A 21,692-nucleotide genomic window follows, 5' to 3' on the forward strand; every position below is an offset into this window, starting at 1 on the left:
TTTGGGTCATTTTGGGGGGAATTTGGGGGATTTTGGGTCATTTGGGGTGAAATTTGGGTCATTTTGGGGGGAACTTGTGGTATTTTGAGTCATTTTGGGACGAAATTTGGGTCATTTTGGGTCTTTTTGGGGGGAATTTCTGGGGTTTTGGGTCATTTTGGAGGGGATTCATTGGATTTTGAGTCATTTTGGGGGGAATTTGTGGGATTTTGGGTCATTTCAGGTGAAATTTGGGTCATTTTGGGGTGAAATTTGGGTCATTTTGGATCTTTTGGGGGGAATTTGGGGCACATTTTGGGTCATTTTGGGGGAAATTTATGGAATTTTGGGTCATTTTGGGGAATTTTTTGCTCTAATCCCCCCCTTTTTTTTTTGTGCAGCCCCCCAACCAAAAATGTCCCCCTCTCCTCCCTCCCCCCCCCCTCCCCTCTATGAGATTTTTGGGTCCAATTCTTGGATTTTTGGGCAAAATTTGAGCTGAATTTTTTTCTTGGGGGGGGGGTGGGTGGGGGGGGTGGGGGTCAATGGGGGACGTGGAACAAAAAGGGGGGGGGGAAGAACCCAAAACCCCCCCGAAAGGGGAGGGGGAGGAAGAAGAGGAAGAAGAGGAGGAGGAAGAGTTGGACCCCAGGATCCAGGTGAGGGATTTTGGGGTGGATTTGGGGGATTTTGGGGTGGATTTGGGGGGAATTTGGGGGATTTTGGGGTGAATTTGAGGGATTTTGGGGTGGATTTGGGGGGAATTTGGGGGATTTTGGGGTGAATTTGGGGGATTTTTGGGCATTTTAGGGTGAAATTTGGGGGATTTTGTGGATTTGGGGGCATTTTAGGGTGAAATTTGGGGGATTTTGGGGGGGATTTGGAGGTGAATTGGGGATTTTGGGTGAATTTGGGGGATTTGGGGGGATTTTGGGGTGAATTTGGGGGATTTTGGGGCATTTTAGGGAGAAATTTGGGGGATTTTGGGGTGGATTTGGGGGTGAATTTGGGGGATTTTGTGAATTTGGGGGATTTTGGGGTCAAATTGGGGGAATTTGGGGCATTTTAGGGTGAAATTTTGGGGATTTTGGGGAGGATTTGAAGGATTTGGGGTGAATTTGGGGGATTTTGGGGTGAATTTGGGGCATTTTGGGGCATTTTGGGGTCAAATTTGGGGCATTTGGGGGGAAATTTTGGGGCATTTTGGGGTCAAATTTGGGGGATTTGGGTTGAAATTTGGGGGATTTGGGGGCATTTTAGGGTGAAAATTTGGGGGATTTTGGGGTGGATTTGGGGGTGAATTTGGGGGATTTTGGGGTGAATTTGGGGGATTTGGGGGCATTTTAGGGTGAAATTTGGGGGATTTGGGGGTGGATTTGGGGGATTTTGGGGTGAATTTGGGGTGGATTTGTGGGATTTTTGGGTGAATTTGGGGGATTTTGGGGCATTAGGGTAAAATTTGGGGGATTTTGTTGTGAATTTGGGGGCATTTTGGGGGATTTCAGGTGAAATTTGGGGGATTTGGGGGGATTTTGGAGTCTTTTGTTGTGGATATGGAGTGAATTTGGGGGATTTTGGGATGAATTTGTGGGATTTGGGATTTTTTGGGGGGGAATTAGGGGATTTGGGGGTCACTTGTTGCAGATTTGGGGTGAATTGGGGCATTTTGAGGTGTTTTGGGGTCAAATTTGTGGCATTTTGGGGTAAATTTGGGGGATTTTGGGGCATCTTGGTGTCCTTTATTACAGATTTAGGGGAAATTTAGGGGATTTTGAGGTGAATTTGGGGCAAATTTGGGGGATTTTGAGGTGAATTTGGAGGATTTTGGGGGAAAATTTAGGGGATTTTAGATCATTTTGAGGGGTTTTGGGGTCCATAATTTGGGTTTTTTAATGGGGGGGGATTTGGGATCTTTTTGGGGGCGTTTTGAGGCATTTTAGGGTCTCTTATTTGGGTTTTTTGGGGGCTGCGTTTGGGGTCCTTCGTTGTACGTTTGGATTTGGGGTTGGGGGGGGGGGTGACCCCTCTCATTTTTGGGGTCATTTGGGGCCTTTTTGGGGTCTTCAGGAGGAGTTGGAACACCTGAATGAGGCCAACGCCGAAATCAACCGCGTAGAGCTGCAGCTGGATGTGAGTGGGGACCCCAAAAAAAACCCCACAGATGGGAGGGGACCCCAAAAACTCCACCATAGGGACCCCAAAACCCCACAGCTGGGGGAGACCCCAAAAATTTCCCCATAGGGACCCCAAAATTCTACCATAGGGACCGCAAAACCCCACAGCTGAGGGAGACCCTAAAGATTCCCCCATAGGGACCCCAAAATTCCCCCATAGAGACCCCAAAATGCTACTATAGGACCGCAAAACCCCATAGCTTGAGGGGACCGCAAAAATTCCCCCATAGGGACCCCAAAATTCCCCCATAGAGACCCCAAAACTCCTCAGCTTTGGGAGAGACCCCAAAAATTCCCCCATAGGGACCCCAAAACCCCACAGTTGGGAAACGTTGACCTCAAATCCCGCATTGAGAAACGTTGACCCCAATCTCATTCCAGTTGGGAATGAAAACCCCAAATCCTTTTCATTAGGGAAATGTTGACCCCAAATCCCCTCCAGTTGGGAATGAAGACCCCAAATCCCTTCCAGTAGGGAAACGTTGACCCCAAATCCCTTCCAGCTGGAAACGTTGACCCCAAATCCCTTCCAGTAGGGAAACATTGACCCCAAATCCCTTCCAGTTGAGAAAAGTTGACCCCAAATCCCTTCCAGTTGGGAACGAAGACCCCAAATCCCTTCCAGTTGAGAAAAGTTGACCCCAAATCCCTTCCAGTTGGGAACGAAGACCCCAAATCCCTTCCAGTTGGGAACGAAGACCCCAAATCCCTTCCAGTTGAGAAAAGTTGACCCCAAATCCCTTCCAGTTGGGAACGAAGACCCCAAATCCCATCCTATTGTTTCCGAGAACCCCCCAAACCCCCCTTTGTGGTACCAGGACCCCATAAGTTCTTTTTGGGGTCCTCGTTGGCCACCCCATATTTTTATTTGGGAACAGAGACCCCAAAGATCCCCCATCTGGGAAGGAAGACCCCAAATCCCTTCCAGTTGGCAACAATGACCCCAAATCCCTTCCAGTTGGGAAGCAAAGACCCCAAATCCCTTCCAGTTGGGAAACGTTGACCCCAAATCCCTTCCAGCTGGGAATTGTTGACCCCAAATCCCTTCCAGCTGGGAATTGTTGACCCCAAATCCCTTCCAGTAGGGAATGAAGACCCCAAATCCCTTCCAGTTGGGAAACAAAGACCCCAAATCCTTTCTTGTTGGGAACGAAGACCCCAAATCCCTTCTTGTTGGGAGTGAAGACCCCAAATCCCTTCCAGTTGGGAACGTTGACCCCAAATCCCTTCCAGTTGAGAAAAGTTGACCCCAAATCCCTTCTTGTTGGGAACGAAGACCCCAAATCCCTTCCAGTTGGGAACAGAGACCCCAAATCCCTTCCAGTTGGGAAATGAAGACCCCAAATCCCTTCCAGTAGGAAAACGTTGACCCCAAATCCCTTCCAGTAGGGAAATGTTGACCCCAAATCCCTTCCAGTTGGGAAACATTGACCCCAAATCCCTTCCATTTTGAAACATTGACCCCAAATCCTTTCTACTTTGAAACAAACTCCCCAAATCCCTTCTAGTAGGGAAATGTTGACCCCAAATCCTTTCTAGTTTGGAATGAAGACCCCAAATCCCTTCCAGTTGAGAAAAGTTGACCCCAAATCCCTTCCAGTTGGCAACAATGACCCCAAATCCCATCCTATTGTTACCTTAACCCCCAAAACAACCCCTTTGTGGTACCGGGACCCCATAAGTTCTTTTTGGGGTCCTCGTTGGCCACCCCATATTTTTATTTGGGAACAGAGGCCCGAAAGATCCCCCGTTGGCAACGATGACCCCAAATCCCTTCCAGTTGGGAAGCAAAGACCCCAAATCCCTTCTAGTAGGGAAATGTTGACCCCAAATCCCTTCCAATTGAAAAAAGTTGACCCCAAATCCCTTCTTATTGGGAACGAAGACCCCAAATCCCTTCCAGTTGGGAACAGAGACCCCAAATCCCTTCCAGCTGGAAACGTTGACCCCAAATCCCTTCCAGTTGGGAAAAGTTGACCCCAAATCCCTTCCAGTTTGGAATGAAGACCCCAAATCCCTTCCAGTTGGGAAACATTGACCCCAAATCCCTTCCATTTTGAAACATTGACCCCAAATCCTTTCTAGTTTGAAACAAACACCCCAAATCCCTTCTAGTAGGGAAATGTTGACCCCAAATCCCTTCCAGCTGGGAATTGTTGACCCCAAATCCCTTCCAGTTTGGAATGAAGACCCCAAATCCCTTCCAGTTGGGAAAAGTTGACCCCAAATCCCTTCTTGTTGGGAACGAAGACCCCAAATCCCCTCCAGTTGAGAAAAGTTGACCCCAAATCCCTTCCAGTTGGGAACAAAGACCCCAAATCCCTTCCAGTTGGGAACAAAGACCCCAAATCCCATCCTATTGTTTCCGAGAACCCCCCAAACCCCGCTTTGTGGTACCAGGACCCTATAAATTCTTTTTGGGGTCTTTTTTTGGCCACCCCATAGGACGCCCGCACGGCGTACCGGCGGATCCTATCGGAGTCGGCCCGGAAGCTGAACGCTCAGGGATCTCAGCTGGGCGCCTGCATCGAAAAAGCGCGGCCCTATTACGAGGCACGGCGCCTGGCCAAGGAGGTGAGGGGTTTTGGGGTCGTCCTATGGGGTGGGGAGTCCCTATAGGGTGACTTTGTGGGGTTGGGAGATGATCCTATGGGGTAGGGATGATCCTATGCGATGCGGATGATCCTATGGGGTAGGGATGATCCTATGGGGTGGGGGAGATTGTATGGGGTTGGGAGACGATCTTATGGGGTGGGGATGACCCTATGGGGTTGGAAGTTGACCCTATGGGGTTGCGGTCGACCCTATGGGGCTGGGGTCGACCCTATGGGGCTGGGGTAGTTCCTATGGGGCTGGGGTCGACCTTATAGGGCTGGGGTCGACCCTATGGGTTTGGGGACCATCCTATGGGGCCAGGGATGACCCTATGGGGCCGGGGAATCGAGGGCACGGCGCCTGGCCAAGGAGGTGAGGGGTTTTTGGGGTCATCCTATGGGGTGGGGAGTCCCTATAGGGTGATTCTGTGGGGTTGGGGGGTGATCCTATGGGGTAGGGATGATCCTATGGGGTGGGGGAGATTGTATGGGGTTGGGAGACGATCTTATGGGGTGGGGATGACCCTATGGGGTTGGAAGTTGACCCTATGGGGTTGCGGTCGACCCTATGGGGTTGGGGTCGACCCTATGGGATTGAGATCGACCCTATGGGGCTGGGGATGACCCTACGGGGCCGGGGTCGACCCTATGGGGCTGGGGATGACCCTACGGGGCCGGGGTTGACCCTATGGGGTTGGGGACGACCCTATGGGGCTGGGATCGACCCTACGGGGCCGGGGTTGACCCTATGGGGTTGGGGACGACCCTATGGGGCTGGGGATGACCCTATGGGGCCAGGAATCGAGGGCACGGTGCCTGGCCAAGGAGGTGAGGGGTTTTGGGGTCACCCTATGGGGTGGGGAGTCCCTATAGGGTGATTCTGTGGGGTTGGGGGGTGATCCTATGGGGTAGGGATGATTCTATGGGGTGGGGGAGATTGTATGGGGTTGGGAGACGATCTTATGGGGTGGGAGACGTTCTTATGGGGTGAGGATGACCCTATGGGGTTGGGGTCGACCCTATGGGACTGGGATCGACCCTACGGGGCCGGGGTCGACCCTATGGGGTTGGGGACGACCCTATGGGGCCAGGGATGACCCTATAGGGCCGGGGAATCGAGGGCACTGCGCCTGGCCAAGGAGGTGAGGGGTTTTAGGGTCACCCTATGGGGTGGGGAGTCCCTATAGGGTGATTCTGTGGGGTTGGGGGGTTATCCTATGGGGTAGGGATGATTCTATGGGGTAGGGATGATTCTATGGGGTGGGGGAGATTGTATGGGGTTGGGAGATGTTCTTATGGGGTATGGATGACCCTATGGGGTTGGGGTCGACCCTATGGGACTGGGATCGACCCTACGGGGCCGGGGTTGACCCTATGGGGTTGGGGACGACCCTATGGGGCCAGGGATGACCCTATGGGGCCAGGAATCGAGGGCACGGCGCCTGGCCAAGGAGGTGAGGGGTTTTGGGGTCGTCCTATGGGGTGGGGAGTCCCTATAGGGTGATTCTGTGGGGTTGGGGGGTGATCCTATGCGATGCGGATGATCCTATGGGGTAGGGATGATCCTATGGGGTAGGGATGATCCTATGCAGTAGGGATGATCCTATGGGGTGGGGGAGATTGTATGGGTTTGGGAGATGATCTTATGGGGTGGGAGACGTTCTTATGGGGCTGGGGTCGACCCTATGGGGCTGGGGTCGACCCTATGGGGCTGGGGTAGTTCCTATGGGGTTGGGGTAGACCCTATAGGGCCGGGGTCGACCCTATGGGGCTGGGGTAGATCCTATGGGGCCAGGGATGACCCTATGGGGCCGGGGAATCGAGGGCACGGCGCCTGGCCAAGGAGGTGAGGGGTTTTGGGGTCGTCCTATGGGGTGGGGAGTCCCTATAGGGTGATTCTGTGGGGTTGGGGGGTGATCCTATGGGGGAGGGATGATCCTATGGGGTAGGGATGATTCTATGGGGTGGGGGAGATTGTATGGGGTTGGGAGACGATCTTATGGGGTGGGGATGACCCTATGGGGTTGGGGTTGACCCTATGGGACTGGGATCGACCCTACGGGGCCGGGGTTGACCCTATGGGGTTGGGGACGACCCTATGGGGCCAGGGATGACCCTATGGGGCCAGGAATCGAGGGCACGGCGCCTGGCCAAGGAGGTGAGGGGTTTTGGGGTCATCCTATGGGGTGGGGAGTCCCTATAGGGTGATTCTGTGGGGTTGGGGGGTGATCCTATGGGGGAGGGATGATCCTATGGGGTAGGGATGATCCTATGGGGTGGGGGAGATTGTATGGGGTTGGGAGACGATCTTATGGGGTGGGGATGACCCTATGGGATTGGAAGTTGACCCTATGGGGTTGCGGTCGACCCTATGGGGTTGGGGTCGACCCTATGGGATTGAGATCAACCCTATGGGGCTGGGGATGACCCTATGGGGCCGGGGTCAAACCTATGGGTTTGGGGACCATCCTATGGGGCCGGGGATGACCCTATATGGCCGGGGAATCGAGGGCATGGCGCCTGGCCAAGGAGGTGAGTGGTTTTGGGGTCGTCCTATGGGGTGGGGAGTCCCTATAGGGTGATTCTGTGGGGTTGGGGGGTGATCCTATGGGGGAGGGATGATCCTATGGGGGAGGGATGATCCTATGGGGTGGGGGAGATTGTATGGGGTTGGGAGATGTTCTTATGGGGTATGGATGACCCTATGGGGTTGGGATCGACCCTATGGGGTTGGGGTTGACCCTATGGGGTTGGGGATGACCCTATGGGGTTGGGAGGCGATCGTATGGGGTGAGGTCGACCCTATGGGGCCGGGGTCGATCCTATAGGGCCGGGGTCGACCCTATGGGACTGGGGTCGATCCTATAGGGCCAGGGTCAATCCTATGGGGTTGGGGACAATGCTATAGTGTTGTGAGGCGGTCCTATGGAATGGGCATGATCCTATGGGATGTGGATGATTGTATGGGGTGAGGTCGACCCTATGGGGCCGGGGCTGATCCTATAGGGCCGGGGTTGATCCTATGGGACTGGGGTTGACCCTATGGGACTGGGGTTGACTCTACGGGGTTGGGGACGACCCTACGGGGCCGGGGTCGACCCTATGGGGCTGGGGGTGACCCTATGGGGTTGAGAGGCGATTCTATGGAATGGGCATGATCCTATGGGATGTGGATGATTGTATGGGGTGAGGTCGACCCTATGGGGCCGGGGTCGATCCTATAGGGCTGGGGTTGATCCTATGGGACTGGGGTTGACTCTGCAGGGTTGGGGACGACCCTATGGGGCCAGGGTTGACCCTATGGGACTGGGGTTGACTCTATGGGGCTGGGGTCGACCCTATGGGGCCGGGGATGAATTTATGGGGCTGGGGTTGACCCTATGGGACTGGGGATGACCCTATAGGGCCGGGGTTGATCCTATGGGACTGGGGTCGACCCTATGGGGCTGGGGATGACCCTATGGGGTTGAGAGGCGATTCTATGGAATGGGGATGATCCTATGGGATGTTTATGATTGTATGGGGTGAGGTCGACCATATGGGGCCGGGGTCGATCCTATAGGGCCGGGGTTGACCCTATGGGGCCGGGGTTGACCCTACGGAGCCGGGGTCGACCCTATGAGGCTGGGGATGACCCTATGGGGTTGGGAGGCGATCGTATGGGGTAAGGTCGGCCCTATGAGGCCGGGGTCAATCCTATAGGGCCTGGGTTGATCCTATGGGGCCGGGGTTGACCCTGTGGGACTGGGGTCGACCCTACGGGGTTGGGGACGACCCTACGGGGCCGTAGTCGACCCTATGGGGCTGGGGTCGACCCTATGGGGCCGGGGATGACTTTATGGGGCTGGGGTTGACCCTATGGGACTGGGGATGACCCTATAGGGCTGGGGATGACCCTATGGGATTGAGAGGCGACCCTATGGAATGGGGATGATCCTATGGGATGTGGATGATTGTATGGGGTGAGGTCGACCCTATGGGGCCGGGGTCAATCCTATAGGGCCGGGGTTGACCCTATGGGGCCTGGGTTGACCCTATGGGACTGGGGTTGACTCTACAGGGTTGGGGACGACCCTACGGGGACGGGGTTGACCCTATGGGACTGGGGTTGACTCTACAGGGTTGGGGACGACCCTATGGGGCCGTAGTCGACCCTATGGGACTGGGGTCGACCCTATGGGGCCGGGGATGACTTTATGGGGCTGGGGTTGATCCTATGGGACTGGGGATGACCCTATAGGGCCGGGGTTGATCCTATGGGACTGGGGTCGACCCTATGGGGCCGGGGATGACTTTATGGGGCCGGGGTCGACCCTATGGGGCCGGGGTCAATCTTATGGGGCTGGGGTTGATCCTATAGGGCCGGGGTTGACCCTATGGGGTTGGGCTCGACCCCACAGGCCCAGCAGGAGACGCAGAGGGCTGCTCTGAGGTACGAGCGGGCGGTCAGCATGCACAACGCCGCCAGGGAAATGGTTTTCGTGGCCGAGCAGGGCGTCATGGCCGACCGAAACCGCCTGGACCCAACGTGGCAGGAGATGCTCAACCACGCCACCGCCAAGGTGGGGGGGGATGGGGGGATTGGGGGTGGGGGGTATGGGGTTGGGGTTTGGGGGTGGCCGCTGGGGGGGAGGTGGTGGCCATGGGGATGAGGTGGTGGCCATGGGGTCAAGATGGCGGCCATGGGGTCAAGATGGCGGCCATGGGATTGAGGTGGTGGCCATGGGGTCAAGATGGCGGCCGTGGGGTCAAGATGGCGGCCATGGGATTGAGGTGGTGGCCATGGGGTCAAGATGGCGGCCATGGGGTCAAGATGGCGGCCATGGGATTGAGGTGGTGGCCATGGGGTCAAGATGGCGGCCGTGGGGTCAAGATGGCGGCCGTGGGGATGAGGTGGTGGCTGTGGGGACAAGATGGTGGGCATCGGGATGAGGTGGTTGCCATGGGGTCAAGATGGCGGCCATGGGGTTGAGGTGGTGGCCATGGGGTCAAGATGGCGGCCGTGGGGATGTGGTGGTGGCCATGGGGACAAGATGGCAGCCGTGGGGATGAGGTGGTGGCCATGGGGTCAAGATGGTGGCCGTGGGGTCAAGATGGCGGCCGTGGGGTCAAGATGGCGGCCGTGGGGATGAGGTGGTGGCCGTGGGGATGAGGTGGTGGCCATGGGGACAAGATGGCGGCCATGGGGTCAAGATGGCGGCCATGGGATTGAGGTGGTGGCCATGGGGTCAAGATGGCGGCCGTGGGGTCAAGATGGCGGCCGTGGGGATGTGGTGGTGGCCATGGGGTCAAGATGGCGGCCGTGGGGTTGAGGTGGTGGCCATGGGGTCAAGATGGCGGCCATGGGGATGAGGTGGTGGCCATGGGGATGAGGTGGTGGCCATGGAGACAAGATGGTGGCTGTGGGGATGAGGTGGTGGCCGTGGGGATGAGGTGGTGGCCATGGGGACAGGATGGTGGCCGTGGGGATGAGGTGGTGGCCGTGGGGACAAGATGGTGGGCATCGGGATGAGTTGGTAGCCATGGGGACAAGATGGCGGCCATGGGATTGAGGTGGTGGCCATGGGGTCAAGATGGCGGCCGTGGGGTCAAGATGGCAGCCGTGGGGATGAGGTGGTGGCCGTGGGGATGAGGTGGTGGCCATGGGGTCAAGATGGCGGCCATGGGATTGAGGTGGTGGCCATGGGGTCAAGATGGTGGCCGTGGGGTCAAGATGGCGGCCGTGGGGATGTGGTGGTGGCCATGGGGTCAAGATGGCGGCCGTGGGGTTGAGGTGGTGGCCATGGGGTCAAGATGGCGGCCATGGGGATGAGGTGGTGGCCATGGGGATGAGGTGGTGGCCATGGAGACAAGATGGTGGCTGTGGGGATGAGGTGGTGGCCGTGGGGATGAGGTGGTGGCCATGGGGACAGGATGGTGGCCGTGGGGATGAGGTGGTGGCCGTGGGGACAAGATGGTGGGCATCGGGATGAGTTGGTAGCCATGGGGACAAGATGGCGGCCATGGGATTGAGGTGGTGGCCATGGGGTCAAGATGGCGGCCGTGGGGTCAAGATGGCAGCCGTGGGGATGAGGTGGTGGCCGTGGGGATGAGGTGGTGGCCATGGGGTCAAGATGGCGGCCATGGGATTGAGGTGGTGGCCATGGGGTCAAGATGGTGGCCGTGGGGTCAAGATGGCGGCCGTGGGGTCAAGATGGCGGCCGTGGGGATGAGGTGGTGGCCGTGGGGATGAGGTGGTGGCCATGGGGACAAGATGGCGGCCATGGGGTCAAGATGGCGGCCATGGGATTGAGGTGGTGGCCATGGGGTCAAGATGGCGGCCGTGGGGTCAAGATGGCGGCCGTGGGGTCAAGATGGCGGCCATGGGATTGAGGTGGCGGCCATGGGGATGTGGTGGTGGCCATGGGGACAAGATGGCAGCCGTGGGGATGAGGTGGTGGCCATGGGGTCAAGATGGCGGCCGTGGGGATGAGGTGGTGGCCATGGGGACAAGATGGTGGCTGTGGGGATGAGGTGGTGGCCGTGGGGTCAAGATGGCGGCCATGGGGCTGAGGTGGTGGCCATGGGGACAAGATGGTGGCTGTGGGGATGAGGTGGTGGCCATGGGGTCAAGATGGCGGCCATGGGATTGAGGTGGCAGCCATGGGGATGAGGTGGTGGCCGTGGGGATGAGGTGGTGGCCATGGGGTCAAGATGGCGGCCATGGGGATGAGGTGGTGGCCGTGGGGACAAGATGGTGGCCATGGGGATGTGATGTTGGCCATGAGGATGTGATGGTGGCCATGGGGATGTGATGGTGGCCATGGGGATGTGATGGTGGCCATGGGGATGTGATGGTGGCCATGAGGATGAGCTGGTGGCCCTGAGGATGTGATGGTGGCCTTGAGGAGTGAAGTGGCGGCCATAGGGATGTGATGTTGGCCATCAGGATATGATGGTGGCCATGAAGATGACCTGGTGGCCCTGAGGATGTGATGGTGGCCATGAGGACCTCAGGGTGGCCATGAGGATGTGATGGTGGCCATGGGGATGCGATGGTGGCCATGAGGACCTCAGGGTGGCCATGGGGATGTGATGGTGGCCGTGAGGATATGATGGTGGCCATGAGGATGACCTGGTGGCCATGGGGATGCGATGTTGGCCATGAGGATGACCTGGTGGCCATGGGAGTGAAATGGTGGCCATGGGGACCTCAGGGTGGCCATAGGGATGTGATGGTGGCCATGGGGATGTGATGGTGGCCCTGAGGATGCGATAGTGGCCATGGGGATGCGATGGTGGCCATGGGGATGCGATGGTGGCCATGAGGACCTCACGGTGGCCATGGGGATGTGATGGTGGCCATGGGGATGCGATGGTGGCCATGAGGACCTCAGGGTGGCCATGAGGACCTCAGGGTGGCCATGGGGACGTGATGGTGGCCATGGGAATGTGATGGTGGTCATGAGGACCTCAGGGTGGCCATAGGGATGTGATGGTGGCCATGGGGATGTGATGGTGGCCATGAGGATGACCTGGTGGCCATGGGGATGCGATGGTGGCCATGGGGATGTGATGGTGGCCATGGGGATGCGATGGTGGCCATGAGGACCTCAGGGTGGCCATGGGAATGTGATGGTGGCCATGGGGATGTGATGGTGGCCATGAGGATGACCTGCTGGCCATGGGAGTGAAATGGTGGCCATGGGGACGTGATGTTGGCCATGGGGACGTGATGGTGGCCATGGGGATGCGATGGTGGCCATGAGGACCTCAGGGTGGCCATGGGGATGTGATGGTGGCCGTGAGAATATGATGGTGGCCATGAAGATGATCTGGTGGCCCTGAGGATATGATGGTGGCCATGGGGATGCGATGGTGGCCATGAGGATGCGATGGTGGCCATGGGGATGCGATGGTGGCCATGAGGACCTCACGGTGGCCATAGGGATGCGATGTTGGCCATGAGGATGACCTGATAGCCATGAAGATGACCTGGTGACCTTATTTAACCCCCCCCCGTGGCCACCAAACCCATCCCGTTGGCCACCAGGTGAACGAGGCGGAAGAGGAACGGCTGCGCAGCGAACGCGAGCATCACCGCGTCACCAGGCTGTGCCAGCAGGCGGAGGCCAAAGTGCAGGGCCTGCAAAAAACCCTCAAACGGGTCATCGTCAAAAGCAAACCCTACTTCGAGCTCAAGGCTCAGTTCAACCAAATCCTCGAGGTGAGACCTTTGGGTTTTGGGGGAAATTCGGGTGGATTTGGGGCAATTCTGGGGGATTTCAGTGCTTTCTTGGGGCTGGGATTCGTGGGTTTGGGTTTTGGGGGAAATTCGGGTGGATTTGGGGTAATTTTGGGGGGATTTCGGTGCTTTTTTGGGACTGGGATTCATGGATTTCTTTTTTGGGGTAAATTCATGTGGTTTTGGGGTAATTCTGGGGGATTTCGGTGCTTTTTTGGGGCTGGGATTCGTGGGTTTGGGTTTTGGGGAAAATTCGGGTGGTTTTGGGACACTTTTGGGAGGGTTTGGGGGCTGATTTGGGGTTGGGAGACGTTGGGATTCGTGGGTTTGGGTTTTGGGGGAAATTCGGGTGGTTTTGGGGTAATTTTGGGGGGATTTCGGTGCTCTTTTGGGTCTGGGTTTCGTGGGTTTGGGCTTTGGGGGAAATTCGGGTGGTTTTGGTTAATTTTGGGAGGGTTTGGGGGCTGATTTGGGGTTGGGAGACGTTGGGATTCATGGATTTCGTTTTTGGGGTGAATTCGGGTGGTTTTGGGGTAATTTGGGGGGATTTCGGTGCTTTTTTGGGGCTGGGATTCGTGGGTTTGGGTTTTGGGGGAAATTCGGGAGGATTTGGGTAATTTTGGGAGGGTTTGGGGGCAGATTTGGGGTTGGGAGACGTTGGGATTCGTGGGTTTGGGTTTTGGGGGAAATTCTGGGGAGTTTGGGGGCAGATTTTGGGCTGAGATTCCTGGATTTGATTTTTGGGTGGAATTCGGGTGGTTTTGGTGTAATTTCGGGGGATTTCGGTGCTTTTTTGGGGCTGGGATTTGTGGGTTTGGGTTTTGGGGGAAATTCGGGTGGTTTTGGGCAATTTTGGGAGGGATTGGGGGCTGATTTGGGGTTGGGAGACGTTGGGATTCGTGGATTCGGGTTTTGGGGGAAATTCGGGTGGTTTTGGGGTAATTTTGGGGGGATTTCGGTGCTTTTTTGGGGCTGGTTTTCGTGGGTTTGGGTTTTGGGGTGAATTCAGGTGGTTTTGGGGTAAATTCAGGTGGTTTTGGGGTAATTTCGGGGGGATTTCGGTGCTTTTTTGGGGCTGGGATTCGTGGATTTGTTTTTGGGGTGTAAATTAGGGTGGTTTTGGGGTAATTTGGGGGGATTTTGGTGCTTTTTGGGGCTGGGGCGCTTTGGGATTCATGCATTTAGTTTTGGGATGGGGATTTTCTACGGAATTTTGTGCAATCCCGATGGGACAACGGCCCCAATTTTGTCATTTCTGACCCCATCCCATGGGATGGAACTGACCCAACCCAAATTCCACCGACCCCAATGATGGAATGTCCCCAATTTCCCCATTTTTAACCCCATCCCAATGGATGGGATCGACCCAACCCAACTTTGTCCAACCCCAATGATGGAATGTCCCCAATTTCCCCATTTTTAACCCCATCCCAATGGATGGGATCGACCCAACCCAACTTTGTCCAACCCCAATGATGGAATGTCCCCAATTTTGTGTTTTTTAACCCCATCCCAATGGATGGAACCAACCCAACCCAAATTCCACCAACCCCAATGATGGAATGTCCCCAATTTCCCCATTTTTAACCCCATCCCATGGGATGGAACCGACCCAACCCAGCTTTGCCCAACCCCAACCTTTGGACATCCCCAATTTCCCCATTTTTGACCCCATCCCAATGGATGGAACCAACCCAACCCAAATTCCTCCAACCCCAATGCTGGAATGTCCCCAATTTCCCCATTTTTAACCCCATCCCATAGGATTGGATCGACCCAACCCAACTTTGTCCAACCCCAATGATGGAATGTCCCCAATTTCTCCATTTTTAAGCCCATCCCATGGGATGGAACCGACCCAACCCAAATTCCACCAACCCCAATGCTGGAATGTCCCCAGTTTTCCCATTTTTAACCCCATCCCATAGGATGGGATCGACCCAACCCAACGTTGGCCAACCCCAATGCTGGAATGTCCCCAGTTTTCCCATTTTTAACCCCATCCAATAGGATTGGATCGACCCAACCCAACTTTGCCCAACCCCAATGATGGAATGTCCCCAATTTCCCCATTTTTGACCCCATCCCATAGGAAGGAACCAACCCAACCCAAATTCCACCAACCCCAATGATGGAATGTCCCCAATTTCCCCATTTTTAACCCCATCCCATAGGATGGAACCAACCCAACCCAAATTACACCAACCCCAATGATGGAATGTCCCCAATTTCCCCATTTTTAACCCCATCCCATAGGATGGAACCAACCCAACCCAAATTCCTCCAACCCCAATGCTGGAATGTCCCCAATTTCCCCATTTTTAACCCCATCCCATAGGATGGAACCGACCCAACCCAACGTTGGCCAACCCCAATGATGGAATGTCCCCAATTTCCCCATTTTTAACCCCATCCCATAGGATGGAACCGACCCAACCCAACTTTGCCCAACCCCAAGGATGGAATGTCCCCAATTTCCCCATTTTTAACCCCATCCCATAGGATGGAACCGACCCAACCCAACTTTGTCCAACCCCAACCTTTGGACATCCCCAATTTCCCCATTTTTGACCCCATCCCATAGGAAGGAACCAACCCAACCCAAATTCCTCCAACCCCAATGCTGGAATGTCCCCAATTTCCCCATTTTTAACCCCATCCCATAGGATGGAACCGACCCAACCCAACGTTGGCCAACCCCAAGGATGGAATGTCCCCAATTTCCCCATTTTTAACCCCATCCCATAGGATGGAACCGACCCAACCCAACTTTGCCCAACCCCAAGGATGGAATGTCCCCAATTTCCCCATTTTTAACCCCATCCCATAGGATGGAACCGACCCAACCCAACTTTGCCCAACCCCAATGATGGAATGTCCCCAATTTCCCCATTTTTAACCCCATCCCATAGGATGGAACCGACCCAACCCAACTTTGTCCAACCCCAACCTTTGGACATCCCCAATTTCCCCATTTTTGACCCCATCCCATAGGAAGGAACCAACCCAACCCAAATTCCTCCAACCCCAATGCTGGAATGTCCCCAATTTCCCCATTTTTAACCCCATCCCATAGGATGGAACCGACCCAACCCAACGTTGGCCAACCCCAAGGATGGAATGTCCCCAATTTCCCCATTTTTAACCCCATCCCATAGGATGGAACCGACCCAACCCAACTTTGCCCAACCCCAATGCTGGAATGTCCCCAATTTCCCCATTTTTAACCACACCCAACCTCATCCAACCCCATCCCCCTCTCCTCCCCCCTCTAACCTCCCTCCATCCCATCCTTCCCAAGGAACACAAATCCAAGGTGACAGCCCTGGAGCATCGCGTGGCCCAAGCCAAAACCCGTTACTCCGTAGCCCTCCGGAATTTGGAGCAAATCAGTGAACAGATCCACGCCCGTCGCCTCCACCGCCTCGTCCTCCGCCGCGCTTCGCCGGTCGGCGCCGAATCCTCACACCGGGGTGCCTCCGAAGGACCCCCATCCGATTCAGTTTCAGTTTTGAGCCTTCAAACCATCGCTTCCGACCTTCAGAAATTCGATTCGGTCGAACATTTGCTCGGCCTTTCGGATTCCAGCAGCCTCCAAGGTGAGGAGATGGAAGAAACGACGACGGCGAGGAGTCGGGGTGGGAAAGGACGATTCCGGCATCATCGAAGCATCAGCCTTTAATCAGCAGCTCTTCCTTCTTTTTCCTTCTTTTTCCGGACGGACGGACGGACGGACGGACACGCGGCCCTCGGTGCTGCCAATGAGGGAGATGGGTGGGCCTGGCTTTGGTTTGATGGTGAACCCAACGTTGGTTGGGTTGAGGTTGGGTTGGTCAACGTTCTACCGGAGGTGCTGGCTCTTGAGTGGCCAAAAATGGGGTGAAAAAAACCCCAAAATCGGGCGATCCTAAAATGTGGTTTTTCCCCAGAACACCACTGGTTGGGTCTCCCGTCTTCTGGTTGGGCAAAATGGGGCAAAAAACCCCAAAATCGGGCGATCCTAAAATGTGGTTTTTCCCCAGAACGCCACTGGTTGGGTCTCCCGTCTTCTGGTTGGGCAAAATGGGTCAAAAAAACCCAAAATCGGGCACTTTTGAGGTGTGTTTTCCCACCAAACCCCACTCGTTGGATCTCCCAACATTACTTGGGTCTCCCATCTTCTCGTTGGTCAAAATGGGCCAAAAAACGTCAAAATCGGGCGATCCTAAAATGTGGTTTTTCCCCAGAACATCACTGGTTGGGTCTCCTGTCTTCTGGTTGGGCAAAATGGGTCAAAAAAACCCAAAATCGGGCACTTTTGAGGTGTGTTTTCCCACCAAACCCCACTCGTTGGATCTCCCAACATTATTTGTGTCTCCCATCTTCTCATTGGTCAAAATGGGGCAAAAAACCCCCAAATTGGGCACTCCTAAAATATGTTTTTTCCCCAGAACGCCACTGGTTGGGTCTCCCATCTTCTCATTGGCCAAAAATGGGTAAAAAACCCCAAAATGGGGCACTTTTGAGGTGTGTTTTCCTACCAAACCCCACTTGCTGGATCTGCCAACATTACTTGGGTCTCCCATCCTCTCGTTGGTCAAAATGGGGCAAAAAACCCAAAATCGGGCACTCCTAAAATGTGGTTTTTCCCCAGAACGCCACTGGTTGGGTCTCCCGTCTTCTGGTTGGGCAAAATGGGGCAAAAAACCCCAAAATCGGGCGATCCTAAAATGTGGTTTTTCCCCAGAACGCCACTGGTTGGGTCTCCCATCTTCTTGTTGGGCAAAAACAGTGAAAAAACCCAAAATTGGGCACTTTTGAGGTGTGTTTTCCCACCAAACCCCACTCGTTGGATGTCCCAACATTACTTGGGTCTCCCATCTTCTCGTTGGTCAAAATGGGGCAAAAAACCCCAAAATCGGGCGATCCTAAAATGTAGTTTTCCCCCAAATGCTACCAGTTGGGTTTCCCATCTTCTCGTTGGGCAAAAAAGGGTGAAAAAACCCAAAATTGGGCACTTTTGAGGTATGTTTTCCCACCAAACCCCACTCGTTGGATCTCCCAACATTACATGGGTCTCCCATCTTCTCGTTGGTCAAAATGGGGCAAAAAACCCCCAAATCAGGCACTCCTAAAATGTGTTTTTTCCCCAGAACGCCACTGGTTGGGTCTCCCGTCTTCTCATTGGCCAAAAATGGGTAAAAAACCCCAAAATCGGGCGATCCTAAAATGTGGTTTTTCCCCAGAACGCCACTGGTTGGCTCTCCCGTCTTCTGGTTGGGCAAAATGGGGCAAAAAACCCCAAAATTGGGCACTTTTGAGGTGTGTTTTCCCACCAAACCCCACTCGTTGGATCTCCCAACATTACTTGGGTCTCCCATCTTCTCGTTGGTCAAAATGGGGCAAAAAACCCCAAAATCGGGCACTTTTGAGGTGTGTTTCCCCCCCAAATCCCACTCGTTGGATCTCCCACTACTACCAGTTGGGCCTCCCATCTTCTCATTGGCCAAAATGGGTCAAAAAACCCCAAAATCGGGCACTTTTGAGGTGTGTTTCCCCCCAAACTCCCCCAGTTGGGCCTCCCATCTTCTCGTTGTCCAAAATGGGTCAAAAAACCCCAAAATCGGGCACTTCTGAAGTGTGTTTCTCCCCAAAATCAGACTCGTTGGATCTCCCATCTTTTCGTTGGCCAAAATGGGGCAAAAAACCCCAAAATCGGGCACTTTTGAGGTGTGTTTCCCCCCAAAATCCCACTCGTTGGATCTCCCACTACTAACAGTTGGGTCTCCCATCTTCTCATTGTCGAAAATGGCTCAAAAAAACCCAAAATCGGGCACTTTTGAGGTGTATTTTTCCCCCAAACCCCCCCAGTTGGGCCTCCCATCTTCTCATTGCCCAAAATGGGTCAAAAAACCCCAAAATCGGGCACTTTTGAGGTGTTTTATCCCCCAAAAAAGCACTGGTTGGATCTCCCTTCTTCCCATTGACCAAAATGGGTCAAAAAACCCCAAAATCGGGCATTTTTGAGGTGTATTTTCCCCCCAAAATCCCACTTTTGGATCTCCCACTACTACCAGTTGGGCCTCCCATCTTCTCATTGCCCAAAATGGGTCAAAAAACCCCAAAATCGGGCACTTTTGAGGTGTATTTTCCCCCCAAATCCCACTCGTTGGATCTCCCACTACTACCAGTTGGGCCTCCCATCTTCTCGTTGCCCAAAATGGGTCAAAAAACCCCAAAATCGGGCACTTTTGAGGTGTGTTTCCCCCCAACGCTCCCCAGTTGGGCCTCCCATCTTTTCGTTGGCCAAAATGGGTCAAAAAACCCCCAAATCGGGCACTTTTGAGGTGATTTATCCCCCAAAAAAGCACTGGTTGGGTCTCCCTTCTTCCCATTGACCAAAATGGGTCAAAAAACCCCAAAATCGGGCACTTTTGAGGTTTATTCCCCCCCAAATCCTCCCCATTTGGGGCGGCCATGAGAACCTGTTGGATTCGAGCAGCCCCATTCATTTCCATTTTTGGGGTGGGGGTCTCAATTCTGTCCCCCCCCCCCAACCCCAAATATTTCCCCTATATCCACCCCAACCCAAAACTGAGACGATTTTTGGGGTATTTTGGGAGAATTTCGAGGTTTTTCTGCCCCGGAATGAAGTGAGGATAAGAAATAAAAATGAATTTAATGAATTCTTGGTTCTTCCCAGCCCCAAATTTGCCTTTTTTTAACCCATTTCTGAGATTGAAAAGTGGTGGTGTTATTTTTTTTTTGGATCAATGATTCCCCAAATCACAAGTTTTCACCCCAAAATCACCCGAATCCCCATAAAAAAAACCCCAAATCCACCATTTTCCTGCCCCCAAAACCACCATTTTTCACCCTAAAATCCCCCCAAATCCCCACAAAAGCCCCAAATCCTCCCATTTTAATGCCCCAAATCCCCCATTTTTCACCCCAAAATGACCCCAAAGCCCCATTTTTCACCCCAAAATCCCCATAAAGCCCCCAAATCCACCCCAAAATCCCCCCAAATCCAAGAAAACCCCCATTTTTCGCCCCCAAATCCCCCCATTTTTCCCCCCAAAACCTCAAATCCTCCCTTTTTAATGCCCCAAATCCCCCATTTTTCACCCCAAAATCCCTCAAATCCCCCATTTTTCACCCCAACCCCCCCATTTTACACCCCAAAACGACCCCAAAACCCCCATTTTTCACCCCAAAATCCCCCAAATCCCCCATTTTTCACCCCCAAATGACCCCAAATCCCCCATTTTCACCCCAAAATCCCCCATTTTTCACCCCAAAAACCCCACAATACCTCATTTCCCTACCCCAAACCCCCCATTTTTCACCCCAAAACGACCCCAAAACCCCCATTTTTCACCCCAAATCCCCCATTTTTCACCCCAAATCCCCCAACCCTTTATTTCCCTACCCCAAAAACCCCATTTTTCACCCCAAAATGACCCCAAATCCCCCATTTCCCTCCCCCAAATCCCCCATTTTTCACCCCAAAACCTCAAATCCCCCATTTTCACCCCAAAATCCCCATTTTTCACCCCAAAACGACCCCAAATCCCCCATTTTTCACCCCAAAACCCCCATTTTTCACCCCAAAACGACCCCAAACCCCCCATTTTCACCCCAAAATCCCCCAAATCCCCCATTTTTCACCCCAAATGACCCCAAATCCCCCATTTTCACCCCAAAATCCCCCATTTTTCACCCCAAAAACCCCACAAAACCCCATTTCCCTACCCCAAACCCCCATTTTTCACCCCAAAACGACCCCAAAACCCCCATTTTTCACCCCGAATCCCCCATTTTTCACCCCAAATGACCCCAAATCCCCCATTTTCACCCCAAAATCCCCCATTTTTCACCGCAAAAACCCCACAAAACCCCATTTCCCTACCCCAAACCCCCCATTTTTCACCCCAAAACGACCCCAAATCCCCCATTTTAATGCCCCAAATCCCCATTTTTCACCCCCAAACCCCCCATTTTTCACCCCAAAACCCCCATTTTTCACCCCAAACCCCCCATTTTTCACCCCAAAACGACCCCAAATCCCCCATTTTCACCCCAAAATCCCCCAAATCCCCCATTTTTCACCCCAAAACGACCCCAAAACCCCCATTTTTCACCCCAAAACCCCCATTTTTCACCCCAAATCCCCCATTTTTCACCCCAAATCCCCCAACCCTTTATTTCCCTACCCCAAAACCCCCATTTTTCACCCCCAAATCCCCCAAATCCCCCATTTCCCTCCCCCAAATCCCCCATTTTTCACCCCCAAACCCCCATTTTTCACCCCAAAACGACCCCAAAACCCCCATTTTTCACCCCAAAATCCCCCAAACCCCCATTTTTCACCCCCAAATGACCCCAAATCCCCCATTTTTCGCCCCCAAATCCCCCATTTTTCAACCCAAAAACCCCACAAAACCCCATTTGCCTACCCAAAACCCCCCATTTTTCTCCCCAAAACGACCCCAAATCCCCCATTTTAATGCCCCAAATCCCCATTTTTCACCCCAAACCCCCCATTTTTCACCCCAAATCGACCCCAAACCCCCCATTTTCACCCCAAAATGCCCCAAATCGCCCATTTTTCACCCCAAAATCCCCCAAACCCCCATTTCCCTCCCCCAAATCCCCCATTTTTCACCCCAAATCGACCCCAAATCCCCCATTTTAATGCCCCAAAACCCCCATTTTTCACCCCAAATCCCCCATTTTCAC

The 21,692-nt window shown here is 54.1% G+C and overlaps 1 protein-coding gene and 1 pseudogene across 1 annotated transcript; both read left to right on the forward strand.

Annotated features, from left to right (window-relative positions):
* Nucleotides 1-490: 490 nt before the first annotated feature.
* SH3BP5L (SH3 binding domain protein 5 like) lies at nucleotides 491-16,902 on the forward strand. The gene is made up of 6 exons (XM_090129170.1): nucleotides 491-638; nucleotides 2,047-2,109; nucleotides 4,599-4,727; nucleotides 9,148-9,309; nucleotides 12,780-12,953; nucleotides 16,273-16,902. The coding sequence occupies exons 1-6, from the start codon at nucleotides 525-527 to the stop codon at nucleotides 16,651-16,653; spliced, it is 1,023 nt and encodes a 340-aa protein (XP_089985296.1). The 5' UTR covers nucleotides 491-524; the 3' UTR covers nucleotides 16,654-16,902.
* LOC149913757 (uncharacterized) lies at nucleotides 16,855-19,970 on the forward strand (annotated as a pseudogene).
* Nucleotides 19,971-21,692: the final 1,722 nt, after the last annotated feature.

This window comes from Phasianus colchicus, chromosome 35 (genome assembly GCF_987193195.1).
Source record: "Phasianus colchicus chromosome 35, bPhaCol1.hap1.1, whole genome shotgun sequence".
NCBI lineage: Eukaryota > Metazoa > Chordata > Aves > Galliformes > Phasianidae > Phasianus > Phasianus colchicus.

Coding starts and splice junctions, on each gene's coding strand:
- SH3BP5L (XM_090129170.1), top strand. CDS start 525: ATGGGGGACGTGGAACAAAAAGGGGGGGGGGAAGAACCCAAAACCCCC. Junction 9,310..12,779: donor TCAACCACGCCACCGCCAAG/GTGGGGGGGGAT, acceptor GTTGGCCACCAG/GTGAACGAGGCGGAAGAGGA. Junction 12,954..16,272: donor AGTTCAACCAAATCCTCGAG/GTGAGACCTTTG, acceptor ATCCTTCCCAAG/GAACACAAATCCAAGGTGAC.